This window comes from Anolis carolinensis, chromosome 4 (genome assembly GCF_035594765.1).
Source record: "Anolis carolinensis isolate JA03-04 chromosome 4, rAnoCar3.1.pri, whole genome shotgun sequence".
Taxonomy (NCBI): domain Eukaryota; kingdom Metazoa; phylum Chordata; class Lepidosauria; order Squamata; family Dactyloidae; genus Anolis; species Anolis carolinensis.
In genome coordinates this window covers 115,605,422-115,631,150 of record NC_085844.1, presented here as the reverse complement: position 1 = coordinate 115,631,150, position 25,729 = coordinate 115,605,422, and the positions used below count along the sequence as shown (strand labels likewise).

The 25,729-nt window shown below is 37.7% G+C and overlaps 2 protein-coding genes across 2 annotated transcripts in view; both read right to left on the bottom strand.

The window, feature by feature from the left end:
• The window catches only part of LOC100559144 (serpin B12), a 502,967-nt gene that overhangs the window by 22,364 nt on the left and 454,874 nt on the right, over window positions 1–25,729 (bottom strand). The window lies entirely within an intron of this gene.
• serpinb5 (serpin family B member 5) lies at window positions 975–24,199 on the bottom strand. The gene is made up of 7 exons (XM_062977655.1): window positions 24,099–24,199; window positions 12,506–12,683; window positions 11,487–11,624; window positions 8,886–9,003; window positions 6,472–6,614; window positions 5,178–5,345; window positions 975–2,330 (listed from the first exon to the last, which is right to left on the bottom strand). The coding sequence occupies exons 2-7, from the start codon at window positions 12,671–12,673 to the stop codon at window positions 1,938–1,940; spliced, it is 1,128 nt and encodes a 375-aa protein (XP_062833725.1). The 5' UTR covers window positions 12,674–12,683; window positions 24,099–24,199; the 3' UTR covers window positions 975–1,937.

Sequence of the window (25,729 nt, the reverse complement as noted above, 5' to 3'; positions counted from 1 at the left end):
CAGTTATAATGTATACAAAAACCACAAACAAAGTTAAAAACTTGGCATATTAAATTTCCTTTGACCAGAAGCTGGCCACTTCGAGTGCCTCCGGTGTCACTGTAAGAGAATCCTCCATTGTGCATGTGACAGGGCTCAGACTGCATTGTAGTAAGTGGTCTGTGGTTTGCTCTTTTCCACAAAGTGAGGCTCCACTTTGTAGCCCCATTTCTTAAGGTTAGCTCCGCATCTCGTGTCACCCAGTCTTCTGTGTTCCCAGGGTGAGTTTCTCATCTGGTCTCAGCCACTAATTGGGTTTCCTGTTTTAACCTGCCACTTTTGGACTCTCGCTTGCTGAGGTGATCCTGGGAGTATCTCTGTAGATCTTAGGAAGCTATTTCTTAATTTAAGGCATTGGCTTGCTGACTGATATCTGAACAGAGGATGGGCTGGGAGATGTCAATGCCTTGGTCCTTTCATTACAAGCTGCTACTTCCTGACGGATGTGAGGTGGTGCAATACCGACTAAACAGTATAATTTCGCCAGTGGTGTAGGGCATAGACATCCTGTGATAATGCGGCATCCCCTGGGCAACATCTTAGTAGATAGCTGATTCTCTCATACTAGAAGCAACTTGCAGCATTTATTACTGATGACGGAGCTTAGCGAAATATACTTTTAAATTGATGAGTCTTCACAATAATTATAATTCGTTTTAAATGTTTGTAATGCTTAATATTTATTTATGTCTTATTTCTGGATGTTATTATGCTTTATGTGATTTTTGTCTTGTATTTTATTTTGAATGTGTTTTGATTTGTATTGTATTATATTTATACACTGCACATTTGCAATGTGGCACTGAAGTAGCCAAACTGTAAGCCTCTCTGAGTCCCTTTCAGAGTGAGAAGAGTGGGGTAGAAATATAGTAAATAAATAAATAAATATTCCTACATAAAGCCTTTTAATGTTAGTAATAAGCAAAAGAGGGAAATTATTGAGTTTTTGTGGTGCTTTATTTGGATTGCCTCAAGATAGTCACATTTATCAAATATAAGCCAAAGGAAAGCATTATACAAAACATAAAAAATTGAAAGTGTTGTGTAATGGTATCATATTTCACCTTAATATGAGTCCATCCCATATGAATTATAAGCTTGCTATTTTAGAAATATTTTTCTGCCAATATCTAACAAAGAAGATCACCATTAGTCATTTATCTCCAGAGCTTGGGACTATAAATTCTATAACTCTCCTGCAATCCACGAATACTCAATTCCCATTATATGAAATATGAAATGGCATAATAAAATGGTGTTTCTTATAAAAATGATGAAAACTTCAAACAAATGCTGGAAGGCTAGAGCAAGGTATGCCTACATATCAGTATAGTGCTTAGCATGTGGCAAAACCAAGGTTTATATTTTGGATTTTTTAAAAATATATTTGAGTTGTGATTGATTAGATTTATAATGCAGAACATATGGATAAAGAGACCTGAATGTATTCCATTAAAATACTGGCATTTTAGCTCCAGAACTCGGAATAATAAATTCCCTAATACTCTTCCAGCTAGCATGACAGTGGACTTCTGGTTAGGGGTTTCTAAACCTTATAGCCTCCAAAATTACTTTCTTAATTTGCTATAATTCGCTAGGGTTTTACTGTCTGAGATGAAAGTTGGAGTCATGCCATATGTAAAAAAAAAACAACCCCAAAATGTTCATAGTCACCTTGGATGAATAAGAAATGAACTGCACTATTTTGAAGACACAGAACAAAGCTATGGATAGTTTTAACTATATTCAGCTCTACTTGAAGAAGTACTTCTTATGAAGAGTACAATGTATACCATGCTTGACATATGAAATTGTTTAGATTATCTTTTGGCATTCATTCTAGGATTTTGACGTTTACAGAAAAATGGTAAAATGTGCATTATCTTAGCAAAATATTTCTATGGAGAACAGAATCTGCCAGCAAAAACAATGCTGCGGGATTTGTTGTGCTTGAAGGCGAAAAGAAATGGATGGTTAGCATTAAATTCATCTTTGTGTTGTAGGATCCGATATCCTGGTACATCTCGGGATTCTGTCCCATCTTCAACTACTTCCAGGGAGACTTTGTGAATGATCCGGGACAACACAACCCCTTTGTTCTCTGACATTTCAGAGAAATCTGATGAGCTTTCATCAAACATGTGGGTCATGCCAAGACTTTCTAAAATAGGCTTGAAGTCATATTCTGTTTCCATTTTGAATTTGGGAAGAAACACGTTCACTTTGGTGTTTGCCATCGAACTTGGATTGGTCCACTGTAGCATCTTCTCGGGTGTGAGCTGCTTCTCAAGCTAAAGGCAGAGAAGAAAGAGAACAAGTGAAATTCAGTATCTTTGCTCATTGTCTTCCACTTTCTGTCCCCTTAGGACAGGGGCCCCAAACTAAGGCCCCCACACTCAGTTTTAGACTTGGGCTCGCCCTAAGTTTGAAATGACTTGAAGGCACACAACAACAACAACAACAACAACAACAACAACAACAACCCTAATTAACTTGACTGTCCCCGTTGGCCAGAAGTAAGCCCACACTTCCCGTTGAAATCCTGATAGGTTTATGTTGGTTAAAGTTGTTCTAATTTTTAAATAATGTATTGTTCTTTTGTTGGGGGGGGGGTTGCACTACAAATAAGACATGTGCAGTGTGCGTAGGAATTTGTTTGTATTTTTTTCAAACTATAGCCTCGACCCCCAATATTCTGCAGAACCATGGACCGGCCCTCTGCTTAAAAATTTTGAGGACCTTAGGGACTTGAATTCACAATTCACCGAAGTACAAACCTTATAATACAGTGCTGTTCAAAGTAGAAACACTGATCTAATACAGGTTGTGTGTCCTTTATACAAAATTTTTGGAACTAGAAGTGTCCCATGTGTCAGGGTTTTTTAGATTTTGGAAGATTTTCATATACATATTGAGATATCTTAAGATGTGACCTATGTCTAAACATGTTTTATATGTACTGTATGTACTCGAGTATAAGCCTAAGCCGAGGCACCTAATTTTACCACAAAAAAACTGGGAAAACATTGACTCCAGTATAAGCCGAGATACCAATAAAATTACATTAATTGAGGCATCAGTAGTTTAAATGTTTTTGAATCTTTACATCAAACTGTATTTTAAGATATGACTGTTCAACTATGATTAAATCATTATTTTCATCTACTTCAATGTAAATGTGCTTATGTATCCTTTTAATAATAAGAGTTAAATAATAAATGTAATAATAAATAGAGTAAAATAATAAATGTAATAATAAATAGAGTAAAATAATAAATGTATTAATAATAAAAATAGAGTAAAATAAATGTAAAAGTAACAACAATAATAGAGTAAAATAATAAATGTAATAATAATAGTTAATAGAATAAAATAATAAATGTAACAATACCAATAATAATAGAGAAAAATAATAAATATACCATATATACCTGAGTATAAGCCGACCTGAATATAAGCCCACCAGGACCCTCACTCAAGTATAAGCTGAGGAGGGGGTTTTTTCAGTCCTAAAAAGGGCTGAAAAACTAGGCTTAAACTCGAGTATATACCTGACAGTAATTTTATTTACAACATTTTTAAATGTGCATGAAACAAAGTTTGTACATATTGAACCATCAGGAAATGCAAAAATAATCCATGGATAGTTTCATTTCAACATCATGGCATCTATGGTGGGCTGTTTTTCACCTTGCCTTACACGTTTTTGCAGATGCAATAACTATGAGAATATGACCTTAAAGTTTTTGTAAAGCTATTAAGAATCAGAGACATGTACCCCTCAATCTCTTCTAAACAAAAATGTGAACAATTCAATAATAATAATAATCATCATCATCATCATCATCATCATCACCACCACCACCACCACTTGGGAAGTGTTCGACTTGTGATTTTGTGATGCGAAATCCAGCATGTCTATCTTGTTTGCTGTGTCATAATAAAATAATAATAATAATAATAATAATAATAATAATAATAATAATAAATCAGAAACTCTTCAAAGCACAGCAGACAAAAAACCAGTACAAGAAAACCGCACTACAAAAGAGAGCTGACAGCTGGCACAACAAAACATTGCATGGAAAGTTCCTTGACAAAATTGAAGGAAAAGCTGATAAGGAGAAGACCTGGCTCTGGCTCACGAATGGGACCCTGAAGAAGGAGACAGAAGGCCTGATCCTTGCAGCCCAGCAGCAAGCCATCAGAACAAATGCAATTAAGGCCAAGATTAAAAAATCAGCTGATGATCCAAAATGCAGACTGTGCAAGGAAACTGACGAAACCATTGATCATCTCCTCAACTGCTGTAAGAAAATTGCACAGACAGACTACAAACAGAGGCACAACTATGTAGCCCAAATGATTCATTGGAACTTATGCCTCAAGTACGACCTTCCAGCAGCAAAGAACTGGTGGTATCACAAACCTGCAAAAGTATTGGAAAATGAACATGCAAAGATACTGTGGGACTTCCGAATCCAGACTGACAAAGTTCTGGAACACAACACACCAGATATCACAGTTGTGGAAAAGAAAAAGGTTTGGATCATTGATGTTGCCATCCCAGGTGACAGTCGCATTGACGAAAAACAACAGGAAAAACTCAGCCGCTATCAGGACCTCAAGATTGAACTTCAAAGACTCTGGCAGAAACCAGTGCAGGTGGTCCCAGTGGTGATTGGCACACTGGGTGCCGTGCCAAAAGATCTCAGCCGGCATTTGGAAACAATAGACATTGACAAAATTACTATTTGCCAACTGCAAAAGGCCACCCTACTGGGATCTGCACGCACCATCCGAAAATACATCACACAGTCCTAGACACTTGGGAAGTGTTCGACTTGTGATTTTGTGATATGAAATCCAGCATATCTATCTTGTTTGCTGTGTCATAATAATAAAATAATAATAATAATAATAATAATAATAATAATAATAATAATAATAAGCTTTATTTATATTCCCCTCTATCTCCCCGAGGGGACTCAGAGCAGATTACCAGTACATATATGGCAAGTGTTCTATGCCATTATGCAATTGACAAAGACAGTACATAAACAGAGACAAGGATGACAATGATCAATATGCAGATATTATTTAATCACTCAAGAACAGTGCTGAAGTGGACTTTGTACCTGTTCCAATCCAGTAGTATCATCCTCAATATCTTTTGGCAAAAAGATGAACATACTCATGTGTTTGTTATGACACGGGAGTTCAAGAATCTTGGTCTTCAGATCATTTATGTAGCCCAGGCAAAATGTGGCTTCCAGGTTCATCATTTGCACGGGTTTGGTTTCAGTCTGTTAAGCATGAACATAAATGGAAAGGCATTTGGTTGAATGTAAGTTGTGGTTAAATAAATATTCCTGTTGAGGAGACACGCACTTACTTTTATATGTCAGAAGAGTATCTCAAAAACGAAATTCGGGTTACCCTAAGCTAGACTTATTATTCTGCAGACCCATGTAAATATACATAAGGTGCATTTAACACAGGGCTGGGCAATTGTATGGGAGTCCATAATCAATTTCCACTAGTGTCACCTTTCCTCCGTGCAACACCCACCCATCAATGTCCCCCAAAACTATTCTTAGTAATCCCTATTTTGCTCAGTATAGGCTTTTTTGTGTGTCAGGAGCAACTTGAGAAACTGCAAGTAACTTCTGGTGTGAGAGAATTGGCCATCTGCAAGGACGTTGTCCAGGGAATACCCAGATGTTTGATGTTTTACCATTCTGTGGGAGGCTTCTCTCATGTTCCTGCACGGGGAGCTAGAGCTGACAGATGGGTGCTCACCCTGATCCCTGGATTTGAACCGCTGATCTTTCGGTCAGCAGTCCTGCCAGCACAAGGGTTTAACCTATTGCACCACCCGGGGACTTTCATTTTTCAGTTTTCAATATAGGCTGAAAACAAAAGTATTTGAGGTCAGGAGTTGTAGTTGCAGGAGCAGGATTTTTTTGTGCATTTGACTAAAAAATTAAGAAGGTTTTTTAGGGGACTGGTGGGAGGCTTTGGCCACAAAACTGGAATTTGGGGTGACATGCGAGTAATAATTGCCATCCACTCTCATTTAAAATAATATTTAGGTGAATGTTTGCAAAGAATAGTAATTTCACTTATTCTAATTGGATTAAACCCTTTACAAAGAACTTTAAGCAATGCAGTGCTGTATAAACAAAGCAATTGGACTTGCTTGGTTATTGCCACATAAGGAAGTACATTACTTATATCAGGAGCAGAAGGGAAGTAAAAGGAGGCTAGGGAAACAACCAGAAGGCTGAGTTTAAAAGTTCAAAAAGGAGAATTTATCCCGCCTTGAGCCATGAGAAGTGGGTAACAAGCAAAATTATTTGTGATGATGATGAAGAAGAACAAACATTTCACTCTACAGTAGTTTTGTGTGGGAATTGGCTTCTTCTATACCTTGTTTATTCTAAAAGGACACTCTTTAGTTTGGTTCTCAGGAAATTTCTTCATCCAGTTTGTTACAAAAAAGGCTGCATTTATCAGGAGGATCTTCGTCTGATCATTCACACTCCCCTCAATCAAAATGTTCTCCATTTTACCTGCAGACACATTGGTAAGAATATTTCATTAGAAAAATACCCACCAAGAATTGCCAGTTTAGGCCTTTGGGCAGAAAACATTCACACTTCTAACCTGTTTGCCCTGAAATTCCTCTCGTTTACCCTGAAGTTTGGAGAAGAGACCTGCTCCTGAGTTCTGGAAACCTTACTGACATTTCATCTAGTCTTGCTTTCCACACACCAGTAGATGACTTGGGATCTCTTTTTTGGTGGAAAGAAGATGATTTAATGACTAATCAAATAACTGGAAGCAAATGGTTCTTCAGCATTACAAAAAAAAACTTCTGCCTATATTTGTAGGACCTGTCTCAAAATGTTTCCTTTATTAAGTGTGAACAAACAAAACATCCTAGGCAATAAACTATTTATGTCAAAGATATCTCCGTCTAGTTTGTAATGTATAAAAGTATTTCATACAAATAATAATAATAATAATAATAATAATAATAATAATTGCAAAAAGCCACCCTACTGGCATCTGCACGCATCATCCGAAAATACATCACACAGTCCTAGACACTTGGGAAGTGTTCGACTTGTGATTTTGTGACACGAAATCCAGCATATCTATCTTGTTTGCTGTGTAATAATAATAATAATAATAATAATAATAATAATAATAATAATAATAATAATAATAAAATTTATTTGTATCCCACTGTCTCCCTAAATGGGACAAATGCTTAACATTTCAAATATACAGTATATTTATTTATTTATTTATTTTTCAAACTTATATGCCGCCACTCCCCTAGGGCTCGGGGCGGCTTACAAGAGCAGGCTAAAATCAACAATTTAAATATATGCATACTAAACATGGGCTCGGTTACTGTTTCATTTGTTTCATTTGTGTTTTCATACTGTTTTGTTTATTTGGAATGCACGAAACAGTACACTCCCCTCCGGTACAGCAACACCAGTGAAACGAATGAAAAGTAGGAATGGTAACTCTCATCTGATTTTCGTGTCTGTCAGGGCTGCAGGCCCTGGGAGGCACAGGTGCTTCTCTCTTCTCCCCCCTTAACTATGTAAAGCAGTGGTTCTCAACCTGTAAGTCCCCTGGTGTTTTGGCCTACAACTCCCAGAAATCCCAGCCAGTTTACCAGCTATATAAGTCTATCAGCGTGTGTGGATACAGTGCATCTTTGGCGTTTGGCGCTCCACTTCAGGATCTGGCGTGCACACGCATTTTGGGCCTGCTTGCCAGACGCACTCTCCTTGGAAAAAGACTGCATCTGGTGAGGAGGTCTGCCAGCAGTTCCTGAAGCGGAATGCCAAACAAAGCTTACTTGGCGCTCCACCTCTGACCCTGAAGATGCACTTGGCATACAGTTCTCCATGCAGCCCTGGCAGGCATGAAAATACTCATTTTTTTCTGACCTTTTCCAAAATGCCCATTTGTATAGGAGCTCATTTTTGTAAGCGGCGCCCAAAAACTAAAATGGGGCTATATGAGTGGAACATACAGAAACAGATAGCAATTCCATACAAATGCACAACCCTAATGCATACACACACACATATACCATATTTTATCAATTGTAAGACACCATCACTTGTAAGATGCATCCTAATTTCAGTACCACCACCAACAAAAATACATAAGATATACCTGTGATTCTAAGATGCACCTCATTTTTAGAGATGTTTATATGGGGAGAGTGCAACTTAGAATTGAAGAAATACCGTACACAGTGTGTGTGTGTATATATATATATATATATATATAATATATATTCATAATCCCACAGAAACTCCATCCAGAGTAAGAATTTCACACTTGGTTTTATACTGGAAGGAAATCTTCATTGACAACCAAATTGGAATCCCAGCCCACTCCCCAATATAAAACGGGACCCTCACATTTTGTTGCTTACTGCTGTTAAATTGACCTTAACTTATGGCAACCTATGAATGAGTGACCTCCAGGAGGAGGAGAAGATGTGACATGTGAGAAATCACAAGTGGTTCAGGGTGGAAAACACAGGCTGGAATTACACAGTTGTGAAAATAAAGGGCTGAAGGAGGCACTGTTGCCTCTTGATAAATCATGAATCATGGAGTTGGCAAAGGAGACACCATTAAGGTTCAAGGTCAAAATTGAGTGTTGCATTTTATTATATGGCACTGGCTGTTAAAATGTACACCCTCCATAAATGTACCTGATAATATAAATCATATTTGGAAGATCAGAGTTAATTTTAATGTTCAGAGCTACTAAACAGATCTCATAACTAAGAATGCACTTACCATCAGTCAGATCAGAAACAGATTTGTTGATTTGCAGCCTGGTGTCTTCTGTTTTGTCTTTAAAATCTGCTAATTCAAATTCTGATGGGAAGGGTCGTTTGATGGAACTCAGAAACTCCTGAAAGATAAAAGGAGTCAAGTTAAGTCTTCATTCATTGTGTCAAATTAACTTCCCTAGGGCCCATCTGCACTACACAAATTATAGCGCTATGACTCCACTTCAATTGCCGTGGCTGCATTCTATGGAAGTAACAGAATATTTGAATCAGTGGACAGGAGGCTCTTTATATCCATGAATTCAAGCACCCATAGCTTGAAAGTATTCAAAAGAAATCCAAAAAACAAACCTTGATTTTGCAATTTTATAAGAAAACATTTTACTATTCCATTGTATGCAATGGGACTTGAACATCCACGGATTTTGGTATCCACAGGGGATCCTGGAACCAAACCCCAGCAGATACCAAGGGCCCACAACTATGTTACACACACAGAGTAAAGGTGTCGGTATCACAAAACTTTCAGCAACAGACTCCACATCATCTCATGTAAAAGTCACATGAATTATTAAGCATTTATTACGTAAGACATTAAAAGAAAGATATACTGATTTTGCAGATGGAGAAGACTGAAACTCATATTAACATGCTCATGTAAATGCAAAATCCATCTATTTAAATAATAAACAGGTCAAAATTATTTTTATTGTAAATATTATAATATAATAAAATATGTGGCGTTTATAAATGGTTGTGACAGCTCTCTGTGTGTGGCATTGTTACATGATTAATTTCAGTTCTAAAGATTGGCTTGCTGTATTTTTATGCAAAGTCATATTGGAGACAAAACAAAAACTACAGCAGTAAGAAACTATTCTTGTTTAGGCATCAGCAGGTGTTTCCAAGAGCAAAATAAGCAGGAATAATAATCACAGAGAGAGAAAGAGAGAGACAATAAGACTAAGGACATCATCACATTGAAGTCCTAAAGCCAGGCAATGGCGGAAAAATCCATGGGGCAGCATGGCAAACCCATAGGCCAATAGAGGAAACCATCTATGAATTAAATAATTCTATGAATTAGTCTCCTGTTTTAATATTGTATGCTTCATGTCGATTTTAACGATTGTTTTACTGATATTGATGTTTTTATTGGTATAATTGTTTTATTGCTGTGTTATTGATATTTGATTGTTTTATCTGGCTAGGCCCCATGTACGCCGCCCCGAGTCCCTTCGGGGAGATGGGGCGGGGTATAAAAATAAAGTTATTATTATTATTATTATTATTATTATTATTATTATTATTATTATTATTATCTATCCACCGCCTGCATTGCCGCCCTTCCCATTTACACAAGGAAAGCAGTTGCTGCCCTGCTTCCCCCCACGCTGTCCCCAGCTTACTCAATCAGAACACGACATCCATGTTCTAAATTCTTCCTCCCAACATGCTTTCAACACAAGCTGGCACAGAGCCCCGGGCAAAGTAGCCCTAAGGGTTGGACTCTGGCAGGCTCCATACCGGCTCCATGTTGAAAGCATTCTATGATGGGGCAAAAGCTCCATGTGATGAGGTCCTAACAGAAGGTTTAGATCTGGCTGGCAATTATGTCTAAGTACCTCACCAAAACTCTATAGGACGGTACTATGGCAGATAAAGTGGGATCAAAGCACTATAATTGTGTGGTATCAATTCAGCCCTGTTGTTGAGGATTGGGAGAATATATCAGAACTAGGAAATGGTTGCGAGGAACTCTTTCTTTTCTGCCTGCAAATATCCAGTGGGTTGAAGAGGCTTCTATCAACGTTGACAGACTAAGATCAAAAGTCTGACAACTTTTCAAATTACACTGAATTTCATAAAAAGTTAAGGAAATCATAAGTAAAATCGGGTACTGTAACTTGCATGGATTTTGAGTTCAATTAGATTCACACAGCACTTTTATTACCAACAATTATTTATTTATTTATTTCCAACATTTATATCCTGCCCTTCTCACCCGAAGGGAATCAGGGCGGCGTACAAAATTGGCAACAATTTGATGCCTACACATAATTAAAACAGCAATGAAAATCCAATTAAAACAATATAAAAATATAAAACATATGATTAAAATCCATTCATCCAAAATCCTCGTGCTGTAGTCATAAATCAATCCGGGTCGTCTTTATCATTTAATCTTCGAAAGCCTGGGCACATAGCCATGTTTTCAGGGCTTTTCTAAAACTCAAAAGATAATGATCCCATGAATCCAAAAGGCAGAGAGGGCCAATCACTTTCTTACAACCAGACAAAATGCCAGAAAAGTAGTGACCTTTGTTGGTTATCAGAAAGTTATAGATTTAATTTTTTTAATTTCCACTTGAAAATTTCTGTACAAATTCTGACTGTATGCCAAACAGGAAGCAAACTTTGGAATAACATTGCAAAAAAAGAACTATATTGTAATCTATTTTAAAAAAAATAAAGTATAGCATTTATTTGACATATTGAGATGTAAAACTTAATGCACTCATCAATATCATGTCATGAATATTCTCAGATTTAGACTACAACAGTTGATCCAGAGAAAAACAGGAATTATCTCTTAATAGCTTACCGTAGTAGGATTAATTGACTTTTCTACATAGAGCCTCTTGACCATTTTTAATGAATAAAAAGAACTAAGTTTGGAAGCATCAGCTGTGATTGTTTGGAACCCAAAAGGCACATCTTTGACATCTTCTAAATGAAGCCCCTGTAAACAAACAAATTTCAGTTTAAACTTTGTTTTTCATTTAGATCTCTGAATATGCGAAACTATCAAAGGAATCAAGTGAAATAAGAATGTAGGCACTTTGATGGATCAAATCAGAGCAGTGTTCAGTGTTCTGTTCCCATTGTGGAGAATCAGATGTCTAACTAATAGAAAAGCCCATAAAAAGGGCATGGGATGCCAAAGGCATGCTCCAAAAAAGGTGAGAAATGGCTTACTTCTCGCCAGGAAACCCTTTTTCGGTGCTTTGCAGACCAGAGAAGCGGCACCCCCTTCTCTGGTCTGCAAAGCGCTGAGAAATGCTTTCCTGGCGAGAAGGAAGCCTTTCCTCATTGCCTTGTAGACCAGAGAAGTGGGCACCACTTCTCTGGTCTGCAAAATGCAGAACGCCTTCCTGGCAGAGCCAGGATTTGCCTTTGGTGCCACAACAAGATGGCGCCACAGGCAAATGCCTAGTTTGCCTGGCAGGCGAACCGCCCCTGGCCTCATCCCTCCTCTCTGCCTGGCAACACGGTGGGTCACCACTTTCATATGCTAAGAGGAGGGCTGAGACAGACAAGGGACGGTGGAATAGCCCAAGGTGCCACATCTGGCCCGCGGACCTGGGTTTGCCCATGCTAATATAGAGTCATGATAGAAGAGTATCAGAGGGGCCAGCCCTCCATGTTCCACCAACAGAGAGTGCAGCCCCCATAACCCCCCAACAGTTGACCATCCCTTATACCCAAATACATAAGGATTCACATGAGGGACAGTATGTAATGAATGAAAAATTGCCTTAGTAGTAGAAAATATACCATTTTCTGTAGATAACACACATTTCTTTTCTATCTCTGATGTTTAAATGAAAAGCAAATATCTACCTGTTTCATTTGGGTTGCCGTTTCGCCCTTGGCAGCTCTATAGGCAAGAGCCAGAGAGGTTGAAGTACAAAGCGGAGCAAAAATAATATTAGAAGTTTTGTCCTTTTCGGCAAGCTTTTTGTATATATCAACGGCAAAAGCGGTGTTTGCGATTTGCACGGCATCCATTGCTGCAGTTCTAAAGCAGAAGAGACAAATGTATTAGTTATTCAACCAGTCTGGTATGCAAGTACAGTAGAGGCTCACTTATCCAAGCTAAATGTGCCAGCAGAAGCTTGGATAAGTGAATATCTTGGATAATAAGGAGGGGTTAAGGAAAAGCCTATTAAACATCAAATTAGGTTATGATTTTACAAATTAAGCACCAAAACATCATGTTATACAACAAATTTGACAGAAAAAATAGTTCAATACGCAGTAATGTTATGTTGTAATTACTGTATTTACAAATTTAGCACCAAAATATCACGATATATTGAAAACATTGACTACAAAAATGGCTTGGATAATCCAGAAGCTTGGATAAGCAAAGCTTTAATAAGTGAGACTCTACTGTAATTGTAACTTTCTCATTGCAGGGTTTAGGGTGCTCAGTGGTATTAATTTCAATGGGTGAAGCATATTTGTTAAAAGTCCTGTCAAAGTCTCTAGACCAGAGCAATCCAAACATTTCATGTTGGTAATGCACTTTTTAGACATGCATCATTTTGCGACACAGAAATCCAGTTTTCCTAGCAAAATGGGGATTAAACTGATCCCTTATAAGAGGTATGGACAAATATATAAACGATAATAATGAAATGTATGAAGACACGACATATCCCATGAAAATCTTTCTCATATATATATATATATATATATATATATATATATATATATATATATATTGTATTGCTTATTTCACACAGGCTTTTTATGTCCGTACAACATACCTACACACTGCAGTTGACACGCTAACATGTTGCAACACACAGTTTGAAAAGTTCTACTCCAAACTAAATTTACGGACCCTGGCAGCCTTCCCTTTCCTCAAAGAAACTAAAAACTGAAAATGTTTGTGAGCATTCTGTGTTCTCGTATAGCTCAGCCAAATGGTATCATGGAAGCTTCATCATCACAAATGTAATGCAGTATAGTTGCCTCACTAATCCATTTAATATACTGCTTATACCAATACACAGTGATTTATTCTCCGACATTTAAAATAATTACATGAAATTACACAATGAAGCCCTACACAATGGATAGGAAGCTGTATATTCAAGCATCTTTTCTGAATTTTTAATTTATTAGTTAAAGGTATACTATTTAGAGAATATTATATCTACCCTGTCTGACACATATTCATGAATGAATATACAACAGCCTATACTGGAAAACCGCACATCTTTTTCTTTTCTTTTTTTTTTCTTTTTTGCCCAGCTAAAAACTGGCTACTTTTTGAAGTGTCAGATCTGGCTACAGTGACACATATCTGATTTGGAGTATTGTAACACACCCTATATGGGGCTGCACTTGACAGTTGACAACTGTTTAGAAACATCAGTAGGTCCAAACTGCAGCATCCAAACTGTTGCTAATTGGGACAAGTCACATCAAGTATACAAACCCTTTGCTGAAACAATTCCACAGGCTACTGATCTGTTTCTTTCCATAATTCTAAACGCTAACTATGACAAAAATGTAATACAGCTAGGCTAAGTATAAAATTGTTGTTCTAAGATTGGAAGTTTGAACAAGACAGGAGTAAGGCAAGACTGGCAAGACTGATAAATATCTCGAATTAGAAAACTGAAGGACTTTGTGGGCATTTATCAATGCCCACACAAACTAGGAAATAGTTTGAGAATTCTCTGAATGTCAGAGTTATTTTGCAAGGAAGAAACAACTTTCTCCCCCAGGCCACGGAATCATCACATTTCTGCTGCTATGTTTCCTTGTGTTCAGTTTTATTTCTGGGATACCTTTAGAACTCCATGTTGTGAAGCTAGTTGTTTCAGCTTTCTTTTTTTATTGCCTTGATACAGAATTTGGATTTTACTTGTGTTTTAGTCATACACACCCTTAAAACTCTTATTTGTGGACAACTAATGAACCGTGGAAACAAACAGTGTCTCCCTCCATACCTAATGACAATATAATCCATGTTAAGGACAAATAAATATACAGGTTAAACAGAGTTTATCTGTAACCCTTGAGACCAGAAGTGGTTGGGATTTTTGTCTTAGGGCCCTTCCACACAGCCATATAACCCAAACTATCAAGGTAGATAATCCACAATATCTGCTTTGAACTGGGTTATCTGAGTCCACACTGCCATAGAACCCAGTTCAAAGCAGTGGGATTTTATTCAGCTGTGTGGAAGGGGCCTTAGAATCCCTGTATTTGCGAATAAGAACATAATGACATATATTAGAAGTGAAACCAAGTCTAAACAAAAAAAAATTATTTATATTTTATATACACCTTATACACATAATTTAAAGATAATTTCATGCAATTTTTAATAATATCATGCCTAAAACAAAATTTGTGGGCACTGAGCCATCAGAAAGAAGAGAAAGAAGTGTTAATGTCTCAGGCCCCTTCCACACAGTTGTATAAAATCCCACATTAAACTGGATTATATGGCAGTGTGGACTCATACAACCCAGTTCAAAGCAGGTATTGTGGATTATCTGCCTTTTTTTCTCCCCAAAGGGAATTTTTATTAATCATTATTTTATAATACATAATCATAATTACATTTTCCTTTTCCTTTTCCTTCTCCCTCCCCCACACCCACCCCACCCCCTTCCCTGTTGACAACTTAAACCTTATTTTCTTGTTACATGAGCCTTCTTTCTATTCTTTCCCATTTTTTCTTCCAACTTTCGTCATATGGTTTAACAATCTGTAGCTATCTGCTAAATGGAGTCCATATTTCTTTAATTTTCTTCTGTTTGTCTGACCATGTTTTTTTTGCTTCTTATATTGTCCATAATATCCAGTTGTATTTGATCCCATATATATTCATACCATTTTTCAAGTGTCCATTTCTTTTTATCCTTCCACCCCCACGCTATTACTGCGTGTGCAGCTCTAAACATTATCATCATTAATTCGTGGTCTTGATCCTTAATTCTTCTGTCCCCATATATCCCTATTAACAGAATTTGCATATTTATATCAAATTTTGTTTTAGTATGTAATTCAACCTGGGTTAGAATTTGGTTCCAAATTTTTTATCTCTTCACATTCCCACCACAGATGAGAGTACCATGACTCCCTCCTCCCACAATGCCGGAAAAGAAAAGATATACAGATTGTAAAAAAACAAAATTAAATATTTGGTAATTTATTTAACTAATAAGCCAACAAGGATCTGGGATTATAACTATAAGAAGACATGGAATAGGATACAGCTACAAATGATTAATTGGAAGGATAAGAACGTAAGTATTTCAATGAGAATTAGATCAATTAAAATGTGTATACTCCCCAAATTATTGTATTTGTTTCGAACACTACCACTGGAGATTTCACAACAAAAATTCAAAAAATGGGATGGAGAAATAAGGAAGTGGATATTTGGAGGGAAAAATCAAGAATAAGTAATAAGGAGCTGTATAGATCCAATAAAGAAATAGGATGGAGAATACCGAAGTTACAAGAATACTACGAAGCATTCCAGCTGAAAGTGGATTATCTGCCTTGATATTCTGGGTAATATGGCTGTGTGGAAGAGCCCTCAACTACTGGAATATTTCAGAATTCCTGATAAGCGATGCTCAACTTGTACTTGTTTTGGAATGAGGCTAGGAAAGCTACTAAGCATCCAGCCTGGAACTCAGAGGAGACACTATTCTATCATAAAACCAGTTGGGTAAGTTTAGTGGTCTCTAATGGAGTCAGTCATCATGCAAATACACACACAATCCTTTCTCTCACACTTTTGACTTAGTGGGTGGCGAGTTGCACAAAACTTGAGTCAAAACCAAGGGACACGTTAAACAATTTATGGCTCAGCTATCTTTATGCTATATTAAAAACATTTAGCATACTGTCCAGAAAGAATTTTGGGATTTCGTAAGCATCTCACCCTGCTATCTACAAGGTTACCCCAAGGTCTTGGTCTTTGGATTTCCTTTATTTATTTATTTTAACATTTTATTTATATTTTTTGTGATACAATAAAAAAAAGAGGAGGGAGGGAAGCATATGATCAGAAGAAAGGGGGGGGGGGGGGAGACAGATATTACAAACAAACAAACAAAAGCCAAATCCCCACCAGCCTCCCTCCTTTCTGTGTTACCTTCCAGCTCCTCTGCTCTACGAATTATATCTTACTTTTTTTTTCCATTTGCCCGACCCATTTTTCTTAGCTCCCCAGAGTGTTTTCACATATACACAATTCCCCCTATATTTCCAAGTTCCTTTTTTCCTTCAAGTATTTGCTTAATTTGTTCCAGTTCGTTTTTGTCCCTGTTTGGTCTTTTTGTGAAATTATCTGCGTTAATATATCCATATTTTGTATATCCATCAGTTTCAATATCCATTGCTCAGGCGTCGGTACATCCGATGTTTTCCAAATTTTTGCAATCACAATTCTGGCTGCATTTATCATATATATAAACAGTTTTTCATCATTTGAGTCCATGTGAAAGTCCATTAATCCTAGTAGGAAGTATTCCGGTTTTAATGTGAATTTTGTTTGTAGTATGATCTCCATCTCTTTCTTAATTATTCTCCAAAACCCTTTGATCTTCTTGCATCCCCACCACATATGAAATAGGTCTCCCTTTTCTTTCCGGTCTTTGGATTTCCTTTAGACTGGACCTCAAACTACATATCAGTTTGTATGCAATATGACTTCCATATCCACAGGATTCATTTATCAATGTCCAGCATTTACTAAGTCTGCTGGTATGATTCTGCTGTATTTTTGAGTCAGAAATCCTTCATTTTATCAGGTTTTCCTATTATCCACAGTTTTACTCATCAACACAAAGTCAAGGAATGCCTCTCGCACAGATATGGATGTTGTTCTTTATTTTTAAATTAAACCCAAGTATTACAGAGCCTTAATAAGCCTTCTCTAATCTTCAGTCAAAGGAAACCAGATAGGTGCTACACCTATCTCATACCCAAAGTGGACCTAACAAAAAAGTAACATTCACTTTGGAATAAACATGGTAGATAATTGACCTTTTTGGAGAGTCTTTCTAGACCAGTGGTTCGCAACCTGTGGTTCCTCAGATGTTTTGGCCTTCAACTCCCAGAAATCCTAACAGCTGGTGAGTTGGCTGGGATTTCTGGGAGTTGTAGGCCAAAACACCTGGGAACCCACAGGTTGAGAAACACTGTTCTAGACCTTAAGTATAGCAACTGATGGTTTAATTGAGGCAAGGATTATACCATATCCATGATGCAGGCAGAGGAGATTGGCCGCTTCAGTGTTGTGAATGTGCTCTGGGTTTTAGTCTGAACTTTAAAGGAATTCTACAAGTTAGCAAACCTAGCAAGCCAATGCCAGTTTGCCAACTTAGACAGCTCCTTTGAAAATCACACTAAAATCCAAAGCCGTTCAGAGTCAGCAGGAATTATTTAGTTCAAGGCACATTTATTTAAGAGTACTCCCATGTGGAAACCATGACCCACATGACAGGAGGAAGATTGGGTTAAAAAACCCTCTTTGATGTGGTCGGTTCTCCCAAAATACTTGTCTTTCCTCAAGAAATTATACTCCTTTGAGCATTGTTGTGCCATAGTTTAGCCTACACACGGATGTAGAAAACTAGCACTAGAGACAGAAACAGTTTTCTGAACAAAGTATCGTCACATAAGAAGCGTGAACAAGAACAGAAAAGAACAGAGCACTCCAATGCACAAATAATATGAAGAGTTCAGTCATGGTGGTTCAGAGCTACTAAGAATCTCCGAAAGTAACTACAGTTGAGTCTCACTTATCCAAGTCTTGCTTATCCAACATTCTGGATTATCCAACACATTTTTGGAGTCAATGTTTTCAATATATCGTGGATATTTTGGTGCTAAATTCATAAATACAGTAATTACTACATAGCATTACTGCGTATAGAACTACTTTTTCTGCCACATTTGTTGTCTAACATGATGTTTTGGTGCTTCCTTTGTAAAATCATAACCTAATTTGATGTTTAATAGGCTTTTCCTTAATGCCTCCTTATTATCCAACATATTCGCTTATCCAACATTCTGCCAGCCCGTTTATGTTGGATAAGTGAGACTCTACTGTATTTCCAACTCTAGGTAAACTCCACCCAGTTTGTGTCAAGTGTACATTGAGCTGATTTCCTGAATTTCCCCTCCCAGTGGAAAGAGAGCTGCCATGGAAATGATGAGACTCAGCAGTAGACCTAGAAGATTAATATTGATTCTCAAGGGAATGATTAAAAAAACTCAAAGCACTAAGCTATTAGTCACTGGGAAATCACAACCTGGGGTGGAGTCAGGGAACAACTGAAACATAGGTTACATAAACTCCAGCCCAAGATTGTGACATTCTTTTTCCCTCTCTTTGGAGAAATAATAAGTCAGCGTCTGACCAGTTGCCCAAGGCATAGCAGCATCTTAGAAGTCTCGTCGGCTTCTTTCATGCCCACATGTTATGAGAACGCTTTGGAAAAGAGTGCTGCTTATTACACAATTGTGTTAAGGCCATGGAACGTGTTGGAGGTTTCTTGCCATTGTTAATTGCTGTCAAGTAAACTTTGACTTATGACAACCCTATGACTCTAGACCTCCAAGTCATCTGTCATCAATAATTCCGGTCAGGCCTAGCAGACTCAGGGATGTGGCTTTCTTTATTGAGTCTATCCACCTGGAATGTGGTCTTCCTCTTTTCCTGCTGCCTTCAACCTTGCCAAGCATTATTGTCTTTTCTAGTAAGTCATTCTTCTCATGACATGTCCAAAGTCACGGCTTCTAGGGCACATCCAGGCTTGATTTTCTCTAGGACCAATTTATTTGGCTCTTCCAACAGGCTTTTGGCAACTGATTTCCTTAGTTTGAGATTGCCCTGTTTGTCTATTCTATTTTTATAGCATTTTTACTCCTTGCGTATATAGTCTTTAGGTGTATGCCTCCTCCAGCACCTTAATGGGATAATAGTCCCTGGTACCTACCTCTTTCCTAATCTGTACTGTATAAAACTTTTTGCACTTTTCTGGCCCACTACCCTTTTTAGGAGCTAACCCAGGTTTTTATCAAAGTGTGCTTATTGTTTATTGGTATATGTGATTTTATTTGTTTATGATTTGTTTTTATTGCTGAGTTTTATATTGCTTATTGCCTGGGCTTGGCCCCATGTAAGCTGCCCCGAGTCCCCTCGGGGAGATGGGGCAGGGTATAAAAATATTATTATTATTATTATTATTATTATTATTATTATTATTATTATTATTATTATTATTTGTTTGGCTTTTTAAAAGCAATCCACAGTATTTGAAGTTCCAAAGAGTTGATTATATTCCTATCAGTTTTCTTCACTGTCCAGGTTGCTTAAATCTGTTGTGATTAAAATAATTTTCAGCTACCTTGATTAATCTATAATTAATGGATTGTCAGTTCTATGCACTCTCCCATGCATTCTTTGCAATATTAGTAAAACAATCAATGCACACATTTATCTGCAAGTCTAGGTGAACAAAACTTGAGTGACAGACTATGAAGTTCTTGGTGTGGACCTCAGCTTTTAAAAGTCAATTTAATAGTTTATCTCTCATGTTAAAATATATTATAATAATAATACTTTATTCTAATATCCCGCCACATCTCCCCAAGGGGACTCGGGGCGGCTTACAAAGGGACCATGCTCAAACAATATAAAAATACAACAGTAAAAACAAATCCAAACACAGCAATAAATACATCAAGAAAAAGCATACAACAACAACAATTTAAAAACAATTAAAACATGTTCAATGCCCTGGAGCAGTATAGTTGGTACTTCAGTGTTCAGACTAAGGGCGATGGAATAAGGTTAACAAGGTGCAATGCATTATAACTTCTAGTGGAATGTTAAAGTTAAGCAGCAGCTATAGTTCTATGAACAGTTTTCGATAATATAGTGATTTGAGAGTTAGCCTATGACTCTGGAGAACAGGGTTCAAACCTCCTTTCAGTAATAAAAACGCGCTGGATGATCATGATGATCAAGTCATAATATCTCAGCCTCAGAGGAAGAGGAAGGCAAAATCATTCTGGACAAATCTAGTCAAGAAAACCCTTTGATAGGTTCACCTTATGGTTGAAGGCACGCAACAACATACTCCAATTGCCTGTTTCTGCTGATTTAATATATACAGATAAACAAAATGCACTCCAGACCCAAAACATTTTGTTGTCTGAAGTAAAGTGTAGATTAAAGTAGTTAATTCTCAAGTGTTTTTTTTTTCTATTAATATGTCTATAGTATGTTTCTTTCGGGAGAATGTAGTGTGAAGTTCTAGTTTGAAAAGGTTGCAACAAAGTGGTGGGGGTGATATTGTTAAGATGCATCCATATGTCCAATTCTGGCATATCCTTAAGGTTGGTGATGTATTTTTATTCCGCAATTTTCCCATCAGGTTAAAAGATAGGAATAGAAGGAAAGTAGGGCCACCATCTTAAGAAACCAACTTGACTGTCATCCAGCAATCAATCAACAAGGCTGAGGAGCCTCACAACATTGAGAACTTTTGCTTGGATTTCCTTGTTTTCCTCGTCCTCCCTATTGCCTTTTCTTTTCACGTCATGTCCTTTTCAGATTTTATGCCTGAGGGCAGGGACTGTGCTTTTATATATTTGTAATTGCTAAATAAGTAACAATGATAGTAGAATGAGATCTAAATATTGAATGCCTGGAGCCATTCCCGATATGATGCCAAAACAAATTTAATTTAGCATGAGTATTTATGGATTACCATTACATTTCATTCCTTAGATTAGCTGAATAAAGTTGCTGCCATTTATCCAGCCTGATATATTTTGTCCTATTTCCCATCCCCATACATTCCACTTCTTTTTTTCATTGGGTCCATACATTTATACATACGGTCATTTAGATATTTATATATCATTAAACAGCAGTGCATAGATTCAGTTTGGGACTTACTGCATTTTGGGTGCTAAGAAGGCGATGAGCTGAGTGTGATTCAGTCTCATGTCATCTCTTAACAGGTGGAAAGATCTACTAGATTTTTCATGAAGATGAAGCTGCCTCTATGATTGCTCATAAAACTGTGACGTAAAAACACACCAAAGCAAGGCCAGGGGTGGGTAGGGTGTTTCTGTCTCTTCTGTCCATGTCTAGTTACACAAATAAGACGTCTAGACAGCATTTTATACTGGGAGGTTAATTTTCAGTTCTACCTGAGAAACATTTAACATAAACCTATTTTTGATGAAGAGGATAATTGGAAGGGGGGGGGTAGGAAGAAATAAAATTCAAGGGAAATTATTTTTCTCTTATTAAAAAGCAAGTTGAGCAATCATGCTAAGAAGTGCGAATGGAGGAAGGCTTCCTCATTCATTTTGGAATTTCTTTAGGAAAGAGGGGAAAGTGGGGCAGAGTGCTAAGCAAGTAGGAAATGCCTTAGGAACTCCTGAAAGACATCTTCTGAGTTATCTGACTACATTTTGGAAATTAATCTATGACTATGTAAGTCAGTGGTTCCCAAGCTTTGGGCCTCCAGTTGTTTTGGACTTCATCTCCTATAAATCCCAGCCAGTTTACCAGCTATTAGGAACTGTGGGAGCTGAAGTCCAAAAAAAAAAACCCGGAGACCCAAAGGTTGGGAACCACTGAAGCAGACTATGAGATCCACTACTTCACATTTTACAGAAGATCCAATACATTTGATTGAATCACAACATGCAAGCATCACATTGGCCCTATACAATTGTAACATCCTATTTGCATTTTTTAAGAAATAGAAAAGCATTGGATCTACACTGCCCTATATCCCAGGATCTGATCCCACATTATCTGCTTTGAACTGGATTATATGAGTCTACACTGGCAGATAATCTGGGATAAGCAGAAAATCTGGGATCGAATCCTGGTATGTAGGGCAGCGTGAATACAGCCTTAGCCATATTGAAAGTGAATGTTAATTGTAGCATCATCCTCGTCCCAAGGAGCCAGCATGAGTCACTTGATGAACAGCATAAAGACAGCTTTGTGGGAGGTTTACACCCATGTGGAAATTTCTCTTCTAGAAGGCTCATTCTTTACATTAATGTTCTGTAAGGTGTCAATCTCCAGATATGCTACATTAAAATTTCCAACACCTCCAGCCAAGGCAGTTCTTGTTCATGCTTGGTTGTGATTACAGAAGTTGTAGTTCAACACATGTGGAGGGCACCATCCTGGAGGAACATTGGTCTACACCAGCAGTTCTCAAACTTTGCTCCAGGGAGTCTTTGGGGCTCCCCAAGGCGTGCTCAGGGCTCCACAAGCTCAGGGACTCTGCATAAACCTTCTCTGGTGTTTCTATTTTGTATTGTTATTATTATTATTATTATTATTGACACAACAACATAGTATGACACAGCAAAGAAGATAGATATGCTGGATTTCGTGTCACAAAACCACAAGTCGAACAAGTGTTTAGGACTGTGTGATGTATTTTCAGATGATGCGTGCACATCCTAGTAGGCATTTTGCAGTTGGCTGATCGTAATTATGTCAATGTTTATTGTTTCCAAATTATTATTATATTATTATTATTATTATTATTATTATTACTACTACTACTACTACTACTACAAAGGCTGGAAAGTCATCTGTTGGGGTGTTTTGATTGATTTTTTTTCCTGCATGGCAGAAGGGGGTTGGACTGGATGGGCCTCTGGATCTTCCACTGAAATATTGTTAAGTTTATGTTGGTTAAAATATTTCTTCATTTTCAATATTGTACAATTTTTTTGCACTATGTGAATTAGTTCACACAAACACTCTCCATCCATCTACCACTGGCCCACATGTATGCCTGATATACATACATTATATATAATATAATATATAAACATTTCTTGGGGCTCCATGAGAAACTTTTACTTCAAAAAGGGCTCCATGACTAAAAGAAATTGAGAATCCCTGGTCTACATAATAAAATTCACTAAAAGCTGCATTTATCAAGCAGAATGGTAAACTGGAAACGTAAGTTTCCCACCTTCATACCACAAGAAAGGCATTACTGTATACACACACTCAAACATGCAAACAATTTGCTTAGAAATGTTCCTGCTATCAGAAAAATCAGTTATACAGTTCCTGATATTTAAAATGATTTTATTACTTCATCAGATACAATCTTAACATTCACTAAATATTTTTGAAAACAAGTAAGAATATGCAAAGATGTTGTAGTAATGTAAGGAACAATTCCGACCCTACATCAAATGGAAATGAATGAGCTTACATCAAATGGAAAGTGCTGTCCATATTTTATAGCTATGCAACTTGTTGTAGAAATTTCCACCTACCTCTTTCCCCTTTCCTTCCAATTAGCTGTAGGCAATTTCCAAGAAATCATAAGTATATCCTAGATAGAACTGAGTTTTAAAACACAACATATTCCAAACTTACCCTTGTAAGTGATCCTTCTCACCGATATGAGGATAAAGCGTGAAATGAGAATGGAGCTGAAAGCGCTAGAGCTGCTGGTAACAGGGCAGAGCAGTGAGAATGTGCAAGCTCACCTGAACTCTGATGCCACTCCCTTTCTTGTGGCTGCACTCTCTCTTAATCATCCCTCTTGGCAATTTACACATGAGAGAGAAAGGCATTCAGGTTGGACTTGCCAAGTATAAACCTCCAAAAGGCTTTAACATGCTGTAGCAGGAAGCAGACATCTTATGAAGATTGCTTTCTTAGATGAATTTTGCAAAGAAGGAGGACTGGACTAGCAAACTCATGTACAATCCCAATAGTATAACAGAAATGCTTATGTGGCCTTTGGCAGCAGTGGGTCTGTACCCTCGAATACAAGAAAACAAACACCAGAAAATCAAATATTACAACTCCCTTATCCACAGATGTGATAGTCATGGTGTTGGAATCACAGACGCCTTAAAGGGCCAGACTTAAAAGTGGCTTCACAACAAAAGAAAAGGGACGCAGAGAAACTAAAATGCAGTTCCACTGGTCAAAACTCAAAAAACCAAACTGACCTGGTCCAAAAGGTAAACAGAAATATAATCCAGATTAACTGGATGCAAAGAGCAGCAAGTCAAACAAAGCGCTCTGAGGCAAAACGAAAAGGCACAGGACACAAATGGTTAACAAAATGAGTTGCAGGAAGAGAAGTGTCGTCAGCCGAAGTCCAGGGTCGAAGCGGGAGAAATCCAAAACAGCGTTGCTCCAGTGTCCTGCAGAAGCAGAGTCTTTAGCCAAACTGGTCCAGGCAGAGCCGGCCCTAGGTATTTTTCAAGTGTAGGAGAACAGAATTTTGGCACACACAAACCAATCACTGAAAAATAAAAGAGTTGGATAAGCGAAAATGTTTGACAATAAGGAGGGATTAAGGAAAAGCCTATTAAACAACAAATTACATTAAGATTTTACAAATTAAGCACTAAAACATCATGTTTTACAACAAATCAACAGAAAAAGCAGTTCAATACCTTGTGGAGGCAGGCCGCAGGAGACAGGAGTTGCTTCGATGGCGCCCCCAACAAGATGGCATCACAGGCAACTGCCTAGTTGGCCTGGTGGTTGAACCGCCTCTGGGTCCAGGTCCAAACTGCAGATCCGAATCCAACGCCAAACACGAAACAGGCAGCAGCAAATCTACAAGAATCTTTACCAATACACAGCATCCAGTACACGAACGCACATCAGCACCTTGCCTTCTGCAAAGACCATTGAACCCACTTTTATCTACAAACCATCATCAGAAGATGAACTGACCACTGCCCCATCACTATCCCCTGCAGCTGCTCCCAGCTCTTCATGTGAATTCCCTTTCCCTCCAATTCCTCCATCTCTTGTCAAGACTTAGATCCCCCAAGACTCAGTTAGATCCCCTGATTTCCAGTCTTCACTCCCAGAGAACCCCATAAAGATATCACTAGTTGTTGGCACCTCACAAATAGCTTGCACTTCTCTTATCTTAGTCCAATCCATGGTGTCTCCTCCTTCTCCTTTACTCATTGACCCATCATCCCCAGAGAATCCCTCAAACGACTCTTCATCTGCAGGTGCTGTAAGTATGTCCC

What these genes read in the sequence shown, in the direction of transcription:
- serpinb5 (XM_062977655.1), bottom strand. Translation starts at nt 12,673, where the DNA reads ATGGATGCCGTGCAAATCGCAAACACCGCTTTTGCCGTTGATATATAC. An exon ending in TGTTTCTGATCTGACTGATG is followed by an intron (nt 6,615 to 8,885) that starts GTAAGTGCATTC and finishes ATGTGTCTGCAG; the next exon opens with GTAAAATGGAGAACATTTTG. An exon ending in GTCCTTTTAGAATAAACAAG is followed by an intron (nt 5,346 to 6,471) that starts GTATAGAAGAAG and finishes CATGCTTAACAG; the next exon opens with ACTGAAACCAAACCCGTGCA.